This window comes from Babylonia areolata, chromosome 3 (genome assembly GCF_041734735.1).
Source record: "Babylonia areolata isolate BAREFJ2019XMU chromosome 3, ASM4173473v1, whole genome shotgun sequence".
Lineage (NCBI taxonomy): Eukaryota > Metazoa > Mollusca > Gastropoda > Neogastropoda > Buccinidae > Babylonia > Babylonia areolata.
This window is the reverse complement of record NC_134878.1, coordinates 23,277,033-23,296,458: the sequence shown is the minus strand read 5'-3', so window position 1 is coordinate 23,296,458 and position 19,426 is coordinate 23,277,033. Positions and strand designations below refer to the sequence as shown.

The 19,426-nt window shown below is 38.6% G+C and overlaps 1 protein-coding gene across 1 annotated transcript in view; it reads left to right on the top strand.

Annotated features, from left to right (window-relative positions):
* Positions 1-18,439, top strand: part of LOC143279856 (uncharacterized) — a 40,811-nt gene extending 22,372 nt beyond the window's left edge. Inside the window, exons 3-9 of the mRNA XM_076584110.1 lie at positions 2,623-2,721; positions 4,642-4,740; positions 5,981-6,178; positions 7,277-7,375; positions 8,511-8,606; positions 13,971-14,069; positions 15,180-18,439. Of these exons, the coding sequence (XP_076440225.1) occupies positions 2,623-2,721; positions 4,642-4,740; positions 5,981-6,178; positions 7,277-7,375; positions 8,511-8,606; positions 13,971-14,069; positions 15,180-15,311 (822 nt within the window). The 3' untranslated portion in view covers positions 15,312-18,439. The remainder of the gene's footprint in view (positions 1-2,622; positions 2,722-4,641; positions 4,741-5,980; positions 6,179-7,276; positions 7,376-8,510; positions 8,607-13,970; positions 14,070-15,179) is intronic.
* The last annotated feature ends 987 nt before the right edge of the window (positions 18,440-19,426 follow it).

The window sequence follows — 19,426 nt, the reverse complement described above, 5'->3', positions numbered from 1 at the left end:
ACTTAACACTGTTGGCCCAACTGTAAGCTTATGTCAGTGTGTGATATAAGCCGCTCGTAGTGGTCTGTTACACACTTAATGCACTTAATTAATAGCAGATGGGCACAAAAAATAGAATACTGCTTTAAACATTGACCATTCATTACATCCTCTTGTTATAGATTTGTTTTTTATGGAATTGTTTATTTGTCATTTTCTTCCACAATGCCTATTCATTCATTTCTTGGTTTGATGTGATAGGACAATGTATAAAAGATAAAGCATGGTCATGAAATGATGTAAGAAAAAAAAAAGCAAATACACTTCAAAGTAGTGTTTCTAGGTCCTGCTTAGAGGAAGTACAGTGTTTGATGATATCTAAAACAAGTCCTTCAGTGACTTAACAGGCTTGCCATCACAGACTGTCGGCTGCAGAGAAAGTCCCCAGCACATACAAGCAGCAGCTCCCACATTTTGGAGGGAAACAGTCCCAAGAGAAATCATGCTTAAAAACATGCATGAGCATCCAGTGGGGAGAAGAGAGAAGCTTGGAGTTGGAGCACCCATCTTTAAATAGATTGTGAGCCACTGGATTCTGTGGCTGATCCACAGATTTGTAAGGGATTTGCTCAGGTCAGGTCTTTGTCCTCTCAAAGAAAAGGTGAAGGCTGCCTGGATTAGCAGCCTGAGGGCAAAAAAGCCCACAGCACACATGTTGTCCCTTTCAAAATTCTGCAGGATAGATAGGGAGGGAGTCTGCTTAAACAGAGGAGCAAAACTAGACCTTAAATTGGGGGTGAGTGGTGGGGAATTTGGTGAATGGGAGGTAGGGGAGCCAGGAGTTATTGCAGTGCTTTTTGTTGTTGTTGTTTTTGTTGTTTTATTTAACAGAGAATATTTAGCCTTTCACATGAGGAATAAGTAATCTGTCATTATGAAAAACGAAGGAAAATTATGTTTTGTATAATACAAAACATTTCAAACAAGAGTTAAAATAAATTGGAGATATACTGTGCCATGCAATATATTTCAGTGCAAATCCACACACATTACTGTGTTTGAAGTGCTGTTGTCCTTGTTTGTTTTTTGTTGTTGTTTTTTTACACGTGTCAGTTCTGATGTTTTTATGCACTTGGTAGAATTGCACAGTTTTCATTATGTAGGTTACTGTATGTTGTATCCATGTATTTGTATTTCAGTGAGAGTGTATTTATTGCTTCATGCTGCCTCTGCTTTTTTGTCTGTCTGCTTGTCTTCTTCTTTTTCACCTCTGCTTTCTTTCCTGTTTGCTTTTCTCAGCAAAAACTTTGCAATATTCTACCTATAAATCAATTGGGTTGACTTTTCTCTAATAGACACTTCATCATGCACACACTTTCACACACACACACACACACACACACACACACACACACACACATGCACACACACATGCACACACAGACACACACACACACACACACACACACACACACACACACACACACACACACACACACACACACACAGTGCACTCACACACAAAAGACCCATCCCTCCAGAAGTAGTCTTATCTAAAGAAGTGGAATGACATAGCTGACTGAAGGATTTATGTCTGGTCTTTATGAGCGTCGTGTCAAGTTTTACAGTAGGAGGTTCCTTTCACAGCCAGCAGCACATGATAATGAAGTCCCTGAAGGAATGCTACTACCCTTGAGACAGAGTTATGCCACAGAACAAAATACAGATATTGAAAATAAGATAGGAAGAAACAGAAAATGTCCATCCAGTCAACAAAAATCAGTGATGAAACAGACACACACATCAGTCAACCTGTCAGTGAGAATGAAAAGTATGGAACAGTTCAAGGGGAATGTTAAAAGAAAAAGATTTATTTATGTTTTTTTATTACTATAGTCTTGAACTCAAAGAAATGATTTGACTGGATATGTGTGTGAGGAGAGGGGAGGGGGTGTTGCTAAAACATTGCAAGCCATCTTTTTTTTCTTTATCATTATATTTTAAGTTTTTGTTATATCTGCTGAATCAGTGAATGTGCGATTTTGATAGTAATTGTTCAGTGCTATTTTCTTCTCAAAATCCAATCTGACAGTATTTCAGTTGCTCTTCTTACAGATACACACCTCTTCCATAGAACTAGAAGATAATCTGCTACCCTCCTACCTCCCTATTTGACTATCTCATCTGTTTATGCATATGTTTACAATCGCAATGTATTTTTCATTGAAGTATGTTAAGAACCTCTCTTTTCTTATGCAAATTACGCTTATGCTTTTGGTTCTGACAGTAGCTTTCAAATCACCACACAAATTGGATATGCTCTTATTGAACACTTTGCAGCTTTTGCAGTTGAAAGAAATGGGCCACTACATTAGTACCATGATTCAAATGTTGTATTTAAGACCTGCATCAAAGAACAACACAATGGATCACAACAGAAGAACATCTTAACCTTAAAAGAGTGAAAGTTAGTTATACATTGTTAATCTCCAGTCTTCTCGTTCTGCATTTTTGGGCTGCAACTCCAGTGTTCACTCTACAATGGGGTTTTTACCTTTTTTTCCAATTTAGTCTGCCATTTAGGCAACCATACTCATGTTTTCAGAGGTAATCCAATGAAATGTGATGTGTGTATGTTGGCAGGAAGGAACGACGCCCCTGATTCTGGCAGCGGCCAACAACCATGTGCAGTGTGTGCAGGAACTGCTGGACCAAGGGGCAGACACCAATGCCAGGAGACTGGTAACACTGGCCTTCTCTTTATCATGCATATTGTACCATAGCGGTTCATTTAAGCATTGAACACACACACACACACACACACATACACACACACACACACACACAAATGCCTAATGCATGATTTATGCACATGTGCTCCAAATATATGTGAAACACAAGTTTAAATTCTTGTGTGCACTGCTATATTCAATCTTCTTGTATGCATGCAAGACATGGACCCTCAAGGTGGATATGGAAAGAAGAATTTAAGCCATGGAAATGAGGTGTTGTCGCACCAAACCACCAAGCAGCACATTGGACTTTAAGAAAATTTGCAGACTTTAGTTAAGAAAATAAAGCTATGCTGGTATAGCCACTTAACAAGATCCAGTGGCTTTGCTAAAACAATCCTCCAAGGAACTGTTGAGGGCGGGAGATGGAGGGGAAGACAGAACAAAACAATGGACTGACAGCATTGCAGAATGGACAACTGGCACACAACTGACAGACATGGAGGAATCTAGTGAACAGTTCTGTGTGATGCCCCAGGGACTCTTAACAGAGCTGATGAAGAACAAGAGGAGTTCCACATACAATTCAGACACAAACATATGAACGTATTTCTGTGCAAATACAGCATGCACAGACACACACGCACACATGCATGCACACATGCATGCATTGTTTGTTTTTATGTATTCAAAAGCAACCACAACAACCATTGCAGAAGCTACTGTTAGTTTTGCATTTTTACTTTTTTGTGTCTTTAATTTTTCATTTTTATTCGTTCGAATTTGCAAGACTTTTCAGTGCAAACAACTATACATGCATGCAGGCTTAAGTATATGTGTGCATGCACACACACACACACACACACACACACACACACACACACACACACACACACACACGCATATTCACTCACTCACTCACTCATTTTCTCACTCATTCACAGCCACACACATGCACCCACATTCTCTCTCTTTCTCTCTCTGAAAAAGGATCAAGCTGAAAATATTTTTGTTGTTGTTGATAATAATGATAAAAACAACAACAAAAAAACCCCCACAAACAACAACAACAACAACAAAACAAAAACAATTGCCAACTGCCAGCTAAAAGAGAAATTGAAAAAGAAGATGGGGATGGATCAGGCACATGCTACAAAAACCAGCACTGAGCATCACAAGAAAGGCCCTGACATGGAACCCCAAGTGAAAGAGAAAGATAGGCTAACTGAGAAGCACCCGGCAAAATGACCTCCAGGCAGACACCAAGGTGGGCCTTACCTGGAGCCAGACAGGCAAAGACACAAGATAGGAGCCTATGAAGGTCTCTTATTGATGGCTTATAGCCCAGTAAGGAGGAAGGTGGCAGAATGGTTAAGATGCTTAGCTGCCAATATAGAGAGTCCACTAGGGTGTGGGTTCAAATCCCGCTTTCACCCTTTCTCCCAAGTTTGACTGGAAAATCAAACTGAGCATCTTGTCTTTTGGATAAGACGATAAACTGAGGTCCTGCATGCAGCATGCACTTGGCACACTAAAAAAGAACCAGTGGCAAAAAAGTGTTGTCCTCTGTGTAAAAAGAAATCCACTCTGATAGGTACACAAATATATAAGCATGCACTTAAGGACTGACAATCGCGCTGGATTATCCTGCTGTCAGGTGTCTGCCTAGCAGATGTGGTGTAGCATACTTGGATTTGTCTGAATGCAGTGACGTGAGAAACTGAAACTGAAGGCCTTAGTAAGTCTGTTATAAAGCATTCAGATCACAACAACATCAAAAAAACAACAACATTCAGATCACAACACAACATGTAATTTCTGTTAGTGATAAAAACCAACAATGCAGAATGGAAATTTCTGGATCAATATCATTATCTGTCAATGTCACATGTCAACAAGGTGCTGAAAGAGTCTTTTTGTTTTTCCTCAGACTGGTACTTGTGCCCTGTTCTTTGCTGCCCAGGGTGGTTTTCTGGAAATAGTCAGACTGCTACTTGACAGCAGTTCAGCTGTTGATCTCCCAAGTTATGTGAGTCTTTTGTGTGTTCACTTGTCTTGATTTCTGCTGTCATTTTGAGCCTGTGAAATACTGAATTTGGCCTCTGTGATTGAATTTCTTCTTTTTTTCAGATTAGACTGTGTGTGTGATGTTCATTGATTGTTCATTGCTTGAGCTCAGCTCATTGTGAGCTCAGTAGACATTTTCAACTACTGGAAGGTGTAAACATTTTAACTGTCAGCATTTTACAACTGATTTCTCATTTTTGAGATTAGTATAAACAACAACAAAAATAAAAGGAGAAGAAAAAAAGAAATGATCAAGGTAGGGAAATTGAAAATAAAAGACAGAATTAAAATGGAAAGAGAGAAGAAAAGAAAGAGAATAAATTTGTGAAGTTGCACATGAACTTATATTCTTGTTATGCTTTAACACACAGCTCTTTCCATATTTTTTCCACCAAATCAAGTTAATACATTGACCTGGCTTCCATGAAACAAAAATATACTTTAAGAATTAAATCATGTTGATGTATGTATTAGGCTTTCTTTGTAACAGTTGTGTGCATTTAGACAAAAGTGTCTTTGGCCAGAAGATTCATTTATTGGTCAAACTTTCAATGTAACAAAGGTAAAATGTTTTGTGACCTGAAGAACTGAGCATCAGCGTGAAGACAGTAAACATACACTGTATCAAAGCCTGACCAGCATGTTGGGATTGTGTGTAGGTCAGGCATCTCCATTTTTAGAAATGTATCAGGTTATGTACATGGTTCACAAAAAGTTAAGGACTGCTTGCGAACTTGTACAGTTTTCTTCTTTGGGGCATGATGAAACGAGGCAGAATTTACTGCAAACAGGGTTGTATGCAGCCAGGGTTATGAGCATCACTCAAAACCAGAGGTGTTTTTTTGCTTTCTTTTTTAACAGTGTTAATACAAATTTGTTGTTTAAAAACCACTGAATAACTGTACATTTTTGGTTTCAATATTGATTTTTCAAACAAAAAGGGACATTAATAGACTATTTGCAGCCCTCATAAGTTTTTATATTCATCTCAAGATTTTTTTTAACATTTAATGAAAACGTACCTGGCTTTTTGAAGTGGTGCTTTACTTACTATGAAGTTTGTTGAGTAAATTTTTAAGGTGTATAGCATATACACGTCTGTACACACACTTTTGTTTATAGAGTGAAATTTAAAGATGTATAGCATGTACAGGTCAGTTCACACACTTTAACATTCCCATGAAAGTGAGTGTTGTGTGCAGGATGGAGGAACACCACTGTTTGTGGCATGTCAGTGCAATCATCAGGACGTGGTGGAGGCGCTGCTGCTGAATGGTGCTGACATCCACGCCCAGATGATTGATGGCGCCACCCCGCTCTTCATCACAGCACAGAACGGACACTACAAACTTCTCAAGTACCTCATCTCACAGGGGGCAGACATCAACATGAGACGGAAGGTCCAGGAAAAAAACAACTGAATTGTACTATACATATACCCTACCAAACAGTATTATATTTAACATACTGGAAGTAATGTTATACAGTATCATATTTAAACAATATTAACAGTTTTCAACTAACTTGCGAGGTTAACGCACAGACATGTTTAACAAGCCCAACAGTACTTTTTCATAAATTCTATACGGTACATATGACAACATAGCAAATCAATTGCTGGAATGATTTTGTAATCATTCTTCCATTGTCCAAAGTAGGCATCATCACCACCACCACCACCAGCAAGCAAATATCTAATGCATTTATTGTTGAAAAAGATTAAACTGTTGGTGTGTAGGAGCAGGGGCATACTTTTTTTTTAATCACTAAATGTCTATTTGGCAGTTTAGTTATCTTAGTGAAATGAATGTGGAACAGATATGGACAAGTATAGATCTTTTGTTTTATTTTAATTCTTTTTTCCTCTCTTGATATTGTGTTCATTTACAAAGTATATATTTTCTTTTTTCAGAAGTGTACTTCTTTCCTTCCAGTGATTATGTTCCCTTAGTGATTGAACGAGAAATCCCCAGCCACCATCCAGTGGAACTAATGCCACTGAAATGGTGCAGATGATGGGGCAGCAAAAAACCCAAAAAAACAACAACAAAAAACCTTATATGGTGCAAACTCCCCGTATAATGGGCTTTAAGTGCCTCACATAAAACAGTACATATATGTTTGTGTGTGTGTGTGTGTGTGTGTGTGTGTGTGTGTGTGTACAGTAGTGCATAATAGCATAGAGCAGCACTATATGTGTGCTGTGTGTGTGCACTGGGCCTTTCTATGTACATGTATAGATGTCTCATGGCATTCCTTTTGTATTTATGTTTGTGTATGATTTTCAATTTATTTCTATTTTTTTTCGTGTACTATCCTCTGCTCCGAATCCTTTTGACTCCGTTACACTTGGTTATAAACAAGTATTTTTTTTCTGTTGTATTCTATTAGTATTAAATTTGTTTTCTTCTTTCAGAAATGTACACTTGAAGTTTAAATACCAGCGTGTCTCTTCCTTCAAACAGTTGAAGTATGATTCTGTGGTGTTTAATTGTCAGGACGATGCCAGTGCCTTGTGGATAGCAGCACAGATGGGTCACTCCCAGGTGGTGAAAGAACTGTTGGATGCTGGGGCTGAGGTGGATGCCATCAGAGAGGTAGGAACTCTTCCTCCTTCAGCTGATTGATGTTATAACATGATAGAACTTCAGCCTTGTGTGCTGCTCCCTCCTTGCTTGAAACATTTGGAATCAAGAAAAGTATGTTTGGCAGTGTCTAGAAACAGTCCTTTTTTCTATCACGATGGACAATCATGTTTATTTAAATGAACTGGACAATTTTGTTATTCTGTTCTTGCAAGGATTATTAATATTCTCTTATGTATTTCTTAGGTTTCTTTGGTCGGTGTCTCAAACTAAGATACAACATACTAGTAGTCTGTGCAATTTACCTGGTCTACAATGTGATGGTTACAGTTCTAAAGTGATTCCTTCATCAGAAACATACTGAACTATTTTAAATGAAATGTTTCATCCCAGAAGATGTCATTGTGATGGCTGAAGGGCCTCCAATATGGAATGGAACCCATGCAATCCATTTTATATCTGCTCTGTTGTTAGAAAGATATCACTAAATGAAAGTCAAACACATGTATAATTTAGTTATGTGCATGTATATGGGTGCTCACTAACTTGATCTTGGCTCTTTAACTCTCATACAATAAAAACCTTGATCTGTTGTGACAGCATATGTGTACCCCTGTCAGTTTTTACCCCTGGGTCAAATCTGGCTAGTCTAGATTACCATGGGGTCTGTGTAGAGTCATCTGAAATGACCCCTAGGAATAAACTTAAACAAGTCAGACTCCTAAACCTTCCATGCCCTCCAACTTGGATATTAGCCTTCCCTATCCCTCGTAATAGAAATGAAGGTCATTCAGGGCTAGCTTGAAATGACACCTGGGGGTAAATTTGGCCCACTCAGAATCAGTACAAGTGATCAAAGTAGAAATTCCCCACATTTACTTCCATGAAGTTGTAACAGAGAGGATGGGGGTGCTGGTGGTTAGTATAGGATAGTTGGGAAGTATCTAAGAAAGGAGGTAATTTCCAACTACAAGGGGTATACCATTACCAGCCACAAATGACCCCAGGGATCATTTGAGGCTAGCCCAGAATTACCCTGGGTAAAACCCAGAAAGGGGGGTGTGGGGGGTTAGTAGTTCGAGGCTGTTGCACCGGCCTGTCCAGTGCTGTGAAAAGAAACGTTTCATGAGGAACTTTGTGTGTACAGGATGGGGCAACAGCACTGTTCAAAGCCTGCCACAAAGGACATGCTGAAGTGGTGGAACAGCTCCTCCAACACAAACCTTACCTGGGAGTGCTCAAGGTAACCAGCTGATTATTGCAAAAAATACCTTTGTTTCTAACGATATAAACATTACCTGGGAGTGCTCAAGGTAACCAGCTGATTACTTACTGCAAAAATACCTTTGTTTCTTACCAACACAAACCTTACATAGGAGTGCTCAAGGTAACCAGCTGATTGATGCAAAAATACCTTTGTTTCTTACCAGCATAAACTTTACTTGGGAGTGCTTGAGATAACCAGCTGAGAACCATAAAGTTACCTTTGTTTTGTACCAACACAAACCTTACCTGGCAGTGCTCAAGGTAACAGCTGATTATGGTAAAGATACCATCATTTATTACTGCAGAAATATCAAGTGTTGATTGCTTAAAATATCATTGGGTGAAAGAAAGAGACTTCTGTAGAACCGTTGCACTGTTTCTTACAAGCCATGAGAGAAAATGAGAATATTTACAACAGTGTGAGTGTGCAGGAGGTATCTTCTTTCACTTCTTTGTTTCAGAAAGATTTGGGATTTCTTTTCTTATTTTGTCTTCTGAGTTCAGTGTCCTTGTTTTTTGCTTAGTGTTGCTCTTTTTTTTCTTCTCCCCCAGATCCTATGATTACGATCAAAGGGAAAAAGAAGGGCAGCAGTTTTATATGACTGTATGTTTATTTGTCTCAGTGGGTGATGATGGCTTTCCCAGATCTTCATGTCAGTTGAAAGTGTGCCAGGCAGCAGTTTTATTCATCTGTCTGTCTGCCAACTGTCTACACACACACACACACACACACACACACACACACACACACACAGAACACCCACACTTGTACATGCACATACACATGAACATAGACACGCGTGCGTGCGCATGCACACACATGCGCGTGCACACACACACACACACACACAAACAAACACACACACACACACACACACACACACACACACACACACACACACACACACATTCATATATATACATACATACTGCGCACAACACGTATATGAAAAGAGAGATTGTGCATATCTGCATCTTATAGGCAGGTGCGCATACATACTCTTCTTGTGTCTGTGTGTGTGAGTTTGTGTGATGGCATGATAACTTCAACTGGCCAAAATTTGGGGGGTAGATACTTATGAATTAAAAATTGAAAAAAAGCAGCTCATAAACTTCATTGCAAGACAGCTATGAGTTGAACGGTAAAAAGTTCAACAAACTATCAGGGTCATTAAACAGACAGAAAGGAATATCATATGAATGATAAAAAGCTGCCTTGTTACTGCCAGAGTGCAGCAGCTCTTTCCAGATCTACCCATGCTATGTTCATATCTATTTTCCAGCCTTCCTCTTTAGAACATGTTTAATGCAAAACATGTCTCACTCTAAGCTTTTACAACAAACACAGGACAGTGATACTTTTTATGTCAGTGATGCATTCATTGCATACAAGGTATTGTCAGTTTTTTGTATACAAAAGTAATTAAGCTTAGTATTTTGCAAATGTTCTGAACATGCCATTCTGAAACACAGTGTGTGCTGTTCTGCAACTTCTTGAGGGATGGATGCATGTTATTAATAATGTCAGTCAAGTTTTAGCCTGACTTTGTTTCTGCTTTTTTCTTCTTTAATGCTTGTTCTGAGTATATTCTCTGTATCTGGATAAGTATGTTGCTTGAGCCAAGATCAAGCAGGGATGGGGGTATGGGGGGTGGTGGTATTGCACACATGAGTAGGACTAGTGGTGTTGGCTCTGGGCCCTGTGAAGCCAGCTGACTTGATGTCGTCAGATTGTTCCACTCCACTGAGTGTTGTTCTATTTATTGTTGTACTTCTATAGGTTTGTGAAGACTTTGAATGCATGTTATGAGCCATGTGTGCACATATTTAACCCCATAATTGCTGAAATTTGATGAAAAAAAAAATCATGGCTTGAACTTGAAGTGCAGTTAGAGCACTTTGTGAACTTAAGTGATGTAAATTGTTTTGCTGAACAGAAGCAATGCAATCCAAAGAGGAAGACATCCAGATAAAGAATAGTGACTGACATCCTGAATTCAGCAGTGACTGACATCCTGGTCTATGAGTTCAGTAATGACTGACATCCTGAATTCAGCAGTGACTGACATCCTGGTCTATGACTTCAGTAATGACTGACATCCTGAATTCAGCAGTGACTGACATCCTGGTCTATGACTTCAGTAATGACTGACATCCTGGTCTATGACTTCAGTAATGACTGACATCCTGGCCTGTGAGTTCAGTAATGACTTACATCCTGGCCTATGAGTTCAGTAATGACCAACATCCTGGCCTATCCTGGCCTGTGAGTTCAGTAGTGACTGACATCCTGGCCTATGAGTTCAGTAATGACTGACATCCTGGCCTATGAGTTCAGTAGTGACTTACATCCTGGCCTATGAATTCAGTAGTGACTGACATATTGGTCTATGAATTCAGTAGTGACTGACGTAGTGGCCTATGAATTCAATAGTGACTGACATCCTGGCCAATGAGTTCACTAGTGACTGACATCCTCGCCTATGAGTTCAGTAGTGACTGACATTTCTATGAATTCAGTCTTATCTCAGTGAGGTGACAGCCCTTCACTGACAAGTATACTCATCAGTGGCAGTCAAGGGATTACATTAACACGTAGGCTGCCTGTATTATGAGATAACTCGTTAGCGCAGTTGTGAACACTTCACTGCCATAGTGACGAATTATCTCATCTGAATATGACCTTTCCTTGGTTTGTACTGAGTTTGTTGACAAAAACGCTGGTAGCTTTAGCTTGGGGAAATCTTTCTAGATTCTATTGATAGCTAGAAACCCCATCAATCTCATGAGGTAGTCCTTTATTGAACAATTTGGTTAGGTTACTGGCTGTGTTTTGACTTGACATGCAGCAAAATGGCGATACTCGGCTCAAGCTGTGCCATCTGAAGTGCACCAAAACAACCAAAATTGCTTTCTTTAGGTGATGCACAGAAAGAAATTTAAGTATCATCTTGTAGAAGGAGACAGTAATGAACTTTTATCGAACAATTAGATAGAAATTAAAGGGAGCAATGAAGAGACTGGCAAGATCAATGAACAGTGAGGTATGCTGTACAAAGCAGACTCTGCCCACATGACTGACAGTGATTGACATGACCAAAATAGCAGTGCACAGTTGGAATTACATTCTTGGCACTTAGCCAATGCAGGGGAGGTGTAGAGGTAGAAATAGATTGAGGGGACTGGACAAAGTGTACAGGGAAGGGGGAATAGGAGGGTGGTGGTGGCTAAGAGGGCGTGGCCTTGCTGTGTTTGAGGGGATCAGTGCAGGGCCAGCAAACAACATTCAGCCTGTTATTGCCGACTGTACTGGTGACACTGAACTGAAAAAAAGACCCACACAACACAGACTGCATTGACTTTTTCTTTCTTATTTTAAATGATAATCTGAATCAGAACTTTGTTGAGAAAACCAATATATATGTACTGCAGACACAGGTACAGGCAAATGCAAGCGGGCAGAAAGAATTATTCCAGACTGTCAGCATAGACAGATACAAATATGTTTGGAATGAAACAGTTCTTGGGTCTGACTTAACTGATAGGCATGATGATTTTTTTCAAGAATACTGATTCGACTGAAAGAACTGGACAGTCACATCTATGTTGTTACCACTTAAAGCAGTCACACTAAATCATGTGTATGTCTCTTTATTGTGGTTGTTCTCAAATATTTTGTGTGAACAGTTTTAATCCATTTGTCCAGAAAATATTATATTACTTTGCAAAACACAAGACTAATGTTTGTAATTAACAAATTAGAAATCTGACAGAAAACAAAACACTGATTTCAGAACAAGTGCATGCCTTTTGAAAAATACAAAATTGAAAAACATCATGTGTTTTGTATTCGTCATTAAATCACCTTTCAGGAAATATATATGTTTATTGGTTTCTATCCAGTAACAAAGCCCACAGAATTTAAAAAAAAAAAAAAAAAATTTAAACCTTTAAAAAAAATAAATAAATAAAAACCCTGGCAAACATTTCATTGAAATCTTATTTCTCTGGCAGTGAAAGGGTCTGTGAAGATGAGTTACATTGTGCTGTTTGATATACACACAGTTTGATTGTACAGCATCTGTCTTCACCAAGTCGTCTAGGTAACTCATTATCCGAATCAGGCTCAGAATCTTTATTGTCATAACTCCTATGGAGTGTGGTAACAAAAAGCATTTTCAGTCTATGTACAAGTATATTTCTGATTTCATGTTTTGGATAGAAAGGTGGGCTTGATAGCTTTCTGAGACTTTTCCGCAGACTTTTCCAGGTGTGGTGGTTGAATTGTGAGAGCACTGGATTCTCACCAGAGTTTCATGAGTTTGATCCCCAGTTTCAACACACCTAGCGGGTAAAGGGTGGAGATTTTTCTGATCTCCCAGGTCAACGTATGTGCAGACCTGCCAGTGCCTGAATCTCTCCTTCACTTGTATACACATGCAGAAGATCAAATATGCATGTTGAAGATCTTGTAATCCTTGTCAGTGTCTGGTGGGTTATGGAAACCAGAACATACCAAGCATGCACACCCCAGAAAATGTAGAATGACTGTCTACATGGCGGGGTAAAACAAACAAATGGTCATACACTTAAAAAGGTACATGTCTGAGTACTGTATTTGTATGCATGACTAAAACTGGTCTGAATGACACAGGAAATGAATGATGAGTGCCTAAATTAAAGGCAGCTCTCAGTTGGCGCTCTACTCAGGTAGGCAGCCTGTTGTGCTAGTGACTCCCGCATGTTTGTAAAGTGCTTGGTCTCTGACTGAGGATAGGCACAATACAAGTATCCTTATCATCATCATCATCATCATCAATATCGAGCAGTGTTGAAAGAATAGAAACTCTTTATTTTGGTCATTTGCCCCAAGAAATAATCATATCCCACAGTTGCCTAGTCAGAATCACATTGCATGTTTTGACTTGTGCCAATTTAACATTTAAATCAAGAACACATGGCATTCCTTCCATCAGAATATGCAGTGCAGTGAACATCATGACACAATTGTGAACTAAATCACACAGAGAGCTAGCTATCAAGATGCAAAACTACCAAAGAAATGGTTGTGCATGCAGCGTTGTGTGTGTGGTTGACTGACCCAGACACACGAAGCTTGATTGACTGAGCCACGCCTTATGACTAAAGGTGACAGGGCTGGTTTGTCATGCCCAGGTTTATGTTGTATTTATTTTACAGAGGTGTAACATTGTATGATTAGATTCTGGGATCAAGATGTGCTTGTGGTTGATTGCATTCATGCCCCATAATCTGTTTAGCAGTAATTGTTTTCTTCATACTCACTGTATGTGTGTGTCTTTGTGTGTGTGCATGGTGACAGAATGGAGAAACGCCCCTTCATGCAGCTGCTTTGTTTGGTCATCTAAAAGTGGTGTCACAACTGTTGGCAGCTGGCGTGCCTCCTGACATCAAGAATAAGGTAAGTACTGTCTTACACAACAATGTTTTGTTGCAGCAGTGAAGCAAAATAAAGGCTGAAGCCTTACAGCATCTTTGAAACCATATGCGCAAGGAACATTCCTTGCTTTATCAAGGATTTACATCTTATCAAAAAAATTCCCTGAGATAAAGTTTCTGTGGTTTAGCTCTGATTTGCTTTATTCATTTTGAGATGGAAGACCTGTCACCAGATCATAGCAATAGAAACGGAAGACAGATTCGACAAAGAGTCTGACAGTAAATGTGTTCTTAAAGGGCAGTGTTCAGGACAATTTTGTTCATGGAAAGTATACTCATGACCCATAGTAGATGTTAAAAGATTTGTAATGGGGAAGAAGAACACTAGTAATGTCAGATAAATATTCCAAATAGTGTATGAAAGCAAGTGCGGGTAAAGAACCCTTCCATCAAAAAATCATGGACAGAGATATCTTTTAACATGTTTCAAGACTTAACTCTTTATCATTTGTGTGAATGGTTACTGGGATGCAAGTTGGATTTGGCAAAGTGAATGACTTTACAGAGATGCTTTGAAAAATCATCAAAAAACAAAGAAACCAAAAAGAGTGAAAATCAGTCATGTCTGTGTGTGTATGTTTGAAAGAGGTTATAGCAATATAATAGCCTCAGAGAAAAAAACCCTGATCAACAACTGTTTGAGTCTCCTTGCTGGTAAAGATACTCTGGGCAATTTATATTCTGCAGGCAAAAAAAGTTAAGACAAAAAACTTGGGTAAATTTACAGAGATGTGCAAGATATCCCGAACTGTCAAAGGATTAATACCAAAAGTAACAATCATGCTTTGTGTTTTGTATTTTTATAGGTTATGTTATGTTGGTCAGTGTTTGTAATCTTTAGGTTGTGTTGTGTTGGTTAGTTTTTGTAATCCTCCGTACCCCATAGGGGTGACAGGATATTAAGTCTTGAGAGAGAGAGAGAGAGAGAGGGAGAAAGAGAGAATGTGTGTGTGATGTGCTTGTGTGTGAGTGTGTGTGTGTTATGTTTCAGTTTGGCCATTATTTTGTGGAAGTGAACCATAACCTTTGTTGCATGACTGTACTTCACCCTGTGTGGCCGTGACTGTCACAGGAAGGTCAGACAGCATCAGAGCTGGCAACAGAGGCCGGCTACGACTACATCACACGCTTCATCGACAACTTCATACGCACAAAGGACGCCACTCTTCCCACCATGAATGGACAGGTGGACACTGAAGTATGAATGGTTTTGCAACTGTGAAGAAAAAGGACTATTTTTGTATGTAAATGAGCTGTCTGTATCATTGCGTTGGTGATTGCCTTATTGGTGGTAGCCGTTTTTATGGCTGAATGGACTGATTCCTGAATCTCATGCAGCCAGGAGTTTGTGTTGCAGGAGTGTGCCTATGAATGACCTAACATGTCAGACTTTACTATTTTTCTATCAGTGGTGACATTTATCATTTTTCAGTTCTTCATCATGTGTCATTTGTGACTTAGCATCTGGATGTCTTTCTGGTCATCAGTACTGAAAAGACAAGCAAATGAAATTGAAATATTTGTAACAGTTTGGGGGGCATTTCACTGTTCCAACCAAAACAAAAAGAAACCAGTTGTAAAAATGTTGGTAGCGTGGTAACTAATAAAATAAAAGAAAAAGAAAAGAAAAGAAAAAAAAAGGAGATGATATTTATGTTATTTTGTAGAATCAGACATGTTTGTGTAAGCAGTAATGGTGTTACTGAAAGTTTTTTTGTTTTTTTTTACTTTCATTTAATAATTCTGGTGTTGCAAGAAGTTTCACTCTGTGCTTGTTCATGAATTTTTTTTTTGCCTTTCAATCTCACCAATTAATTGGGTTTGTGCATATGATTCCCACTTAATATATAAACATGTAATCATAGGCACACTTCAGATATTCCTGCAGTCTCAGTACAAGCTTGGTGTCAGAACAAACTAGTTCTTCCCATTTTTGTGCTTTGCATGTATGGAAAGTCTGGGTAGGCATGTTTCGTCACTTGAGAGAAACTCACAAGTATCAAAAATACTATTATTCATCTGCAAGCATTTGTATGACAATGGACTCCTGTAGTTTGTAGTCCTGAAGTTCTGCTCCATTCTGTTAAAGGTCTTCTTATTGTGTGATGTTCCCAGAACTCAGATTGTCTGGGCATCGATGACAGAAATCAGCAATGTTCATTTATTCTGATATTGATCTTGAAGGATATTAGTCATTAGTTTTATTGATGGTCATCATGGAAAACAGTGATTAATGTTGCTGTCAGGACATGTTGAATATGCTGTAGCAGACTTTATGGTCAGCAAATATGTAAACAGCATAATTGTATTTAAAGCAACAAATACTAAAGGGGGGGAGGGGAGGGGGTGGAGTGGGTTTGTTTTGTGGTTTCTGCATTATTAACCTGTTTACACTCCTCTCTTGGACACAAGGTAATGCAATCACTTCATAGGTGTAGCAAGAGAGAAAATGAATGAAAAGAAAACAAAAGGTGGTTTAAAATTGCAAATGGATTTTTAAAAATTCTATGTTGATCATAAAAATATGTTAAGTGTGCTCATTCATATAATGTGTGCATGCGTGAGTGCAAATCATAAGAAAATGTGTGCATGAGAGTGCTTGGAAGAGCATTGACTGCTGGTCCGTGTGAACAGAGGAGGGTAGAGCATTCGTACAGGAGATGCATTGTTTCAGTTTGTGCGAGTGTGGACTAGACTGGGTTCTGACTGTTTTCTTCACACATTCTCATGACACTGATGTCAGCTTCTTTTTTGTTTTATTTCAATTAACATGTTTCTCCACTGGATTGCACATTTTTCCCCCTCATGTGTCGTTTAAATTGTAAGCTGTAATAGGTGAAAATGTTGTCATTGTCAAGTGTTACAGGGAAATGAACTGCATAGAAACGTGTCACAGTAGTGAACGCTATGGCTTGAAAATGAAAGAAGAATCATTATAAAGGGAAGCTCTGAAGAAAAATAACTGATCCGTGATCATACCCTTTGATAAAATCTTATGAAGGAAGACAGGACTTCCCATGTTTTTTCTAGCTGTTAAAAAAGTGCAGTTGACATTGAAGGAAGTTTCCAGGATTTCATCAGTACACACAGTGAGAAGTCAGTAACACATTTTCTCTTCATTTCGGTGCCTCTGAAGATAAAAAAAAAGTGTTGAAGACTTCTCCCTAAGTCTTCTGATTGCTCATGTCCTTTATCAGGATGGAGGCTGGAGTTATGTTCATGTACAAGAGTGCCTTGTAGGATTACAAGAGCACAGCATGCATGCAGCTCCTTAGCTGGCACATCACTGAGCAGGAACCATCATAGTGTGTACAGCCTTATGTGCTGAAGTTTTTGTATGGTTACAAAGATGACACCAAGAGATGGAACTATCCACTGATGACCTTGTGGTCTCTTGCTGCTGAAACCCTCTACACTTCTGATATTAGAACCGCCCAATCCTCACAACATTTCATTTATATCTTTTCTGAATGTTACCAGTGGTTGCGGATGCTGATGGACTGTGTGGTCTCATATCTCATATTAGAACCCATAGCACACTTGACTCTGGGTAGAAGCCATGGTCCATAAATTTCACATTAATATTGATGCTTCTGACGACTTTTGAACCCACAGCCTCTGAATTGGTAGCTGGTGATGTGAACCACAGCACTACAGTAGCTGATCCCTCAAGGTATTCACCTGATATGGAGATCCCTCTGATTTCTAGACAACAGAAAATTATGTTTGGGACCTGGGAGAGTGAAAACAAAACAAAACAAAAAAAAAAACCACCATGAAATCCTCCAAGGAAAGTCATGTAAATATTTTGATTTTGTACAAGGAAAATACTGTACATTTGCTGTGATACAGGCTCCAGAGGCATTTGGTTAAGTGTTGTTTGCTTTGTGTGGGAGAAGATCTCCAAGGTTTGCTACACTTGTCTGCCAACAGCAGAAAACCAATGTGTATAAGTGAAGAGAGAGACTTCCACCAGTTGACCCCCACATTTTGCTTAAAAAACAAACAAAAAAACAAAAACAAAAAGTCTTGCCTAAAAATTTGCATGGATTTTTGAAAGGAAGTGTGAAGCCAAAAATGCTTTTAAATCTTCATTTGAATAGACTGTGTACAGTCACATGAACAAAAGTTAAATTAGTTTTTGTTCTCATTTTAAGTGTAGTGATTTAGATTTTAATGCTTTTTTGGTTTGCTATCTTTGACAATAGGATAAGCATACTTATGCATTTTCTTACATATTTTAATCATACATGTTTTATGCAATTTTCCTTGATATTTATTTATGTATTTCTATATTTACTCTGTGCAATAACTGTATATAAACTTGATAGTTGTTTTTCAGGGCTTTATATTATTTATGCTTTGGCCATTGAAAGATGATTTGTATTGTGTGTTTGGTGATCAGTGGATTGTTACTGGATATTGGCTGGTTTGTGTACACAGGAGGCAGAATATTCTCAAACCACAATGACCCCATGTCTTGATTGAGATTTGAACACAAGTCAGTGTTCTATCTCAGTTCAGGCAAGAACAGATCACTCACAAACTTCCTGGCATCAAGTGCTGACTGTGTCAAACTGGTGCAAGCTATATCCAGTAGAGTTGCTCCATTATTCCTCAACAGTTTGACACAGTATATCAATGTTAAAAAAAAAAAAAAGAAAAAGAAAAAAAGTTGCTTGATGCATACAAGGGTATGAAGACAGAATGATATTTATATTCTAGTTCATGCAAATAAATGAATAAAGATAAAAATAAAACCTTCAATATTAAAAAAAATGATATCGTCATCTGAGGTGGTGGTGGTGGGTTTTTTTTTTAGTTTTTTTTTTTTTACCTCAGTGCATATAAACAAGTGGACTTTGGAGACGCACAAGAGGAAGTAACTCAAAGTTCAGTCATGAACAATGTTGTCCTGTTGTGTCCACTAAGTGTTTTGGATAACTTGCCTTTGAAGTTAGAAACTGACAGTTTTGGAGAGAAGCTCCTCTGCACACAGATCAGTACAACCCTCTGTGTGTGTTGTGTTAGCTGAGTGATTCATGTAAACTCTTATCATTTTCTGATCTCCATTATTTTCTTCTAACACCAAAGACTTGCCATTCAGTGTGCATGAATGAACTTGCCATTTGACACGTCATTTACAGAGACATGTATTTTACCTGTTCTGTACTATTTTGATGTGACCCTGTCTTACATTGTAGGCCTTACATTAATCAGATATCTTAATGAGTTAAATATGTAATTGATCTATTGTAAAGCAAGAAATGGATCTGAATTGGACGAGGTGATCACAAATTGATCAGCTATTTTCATCCC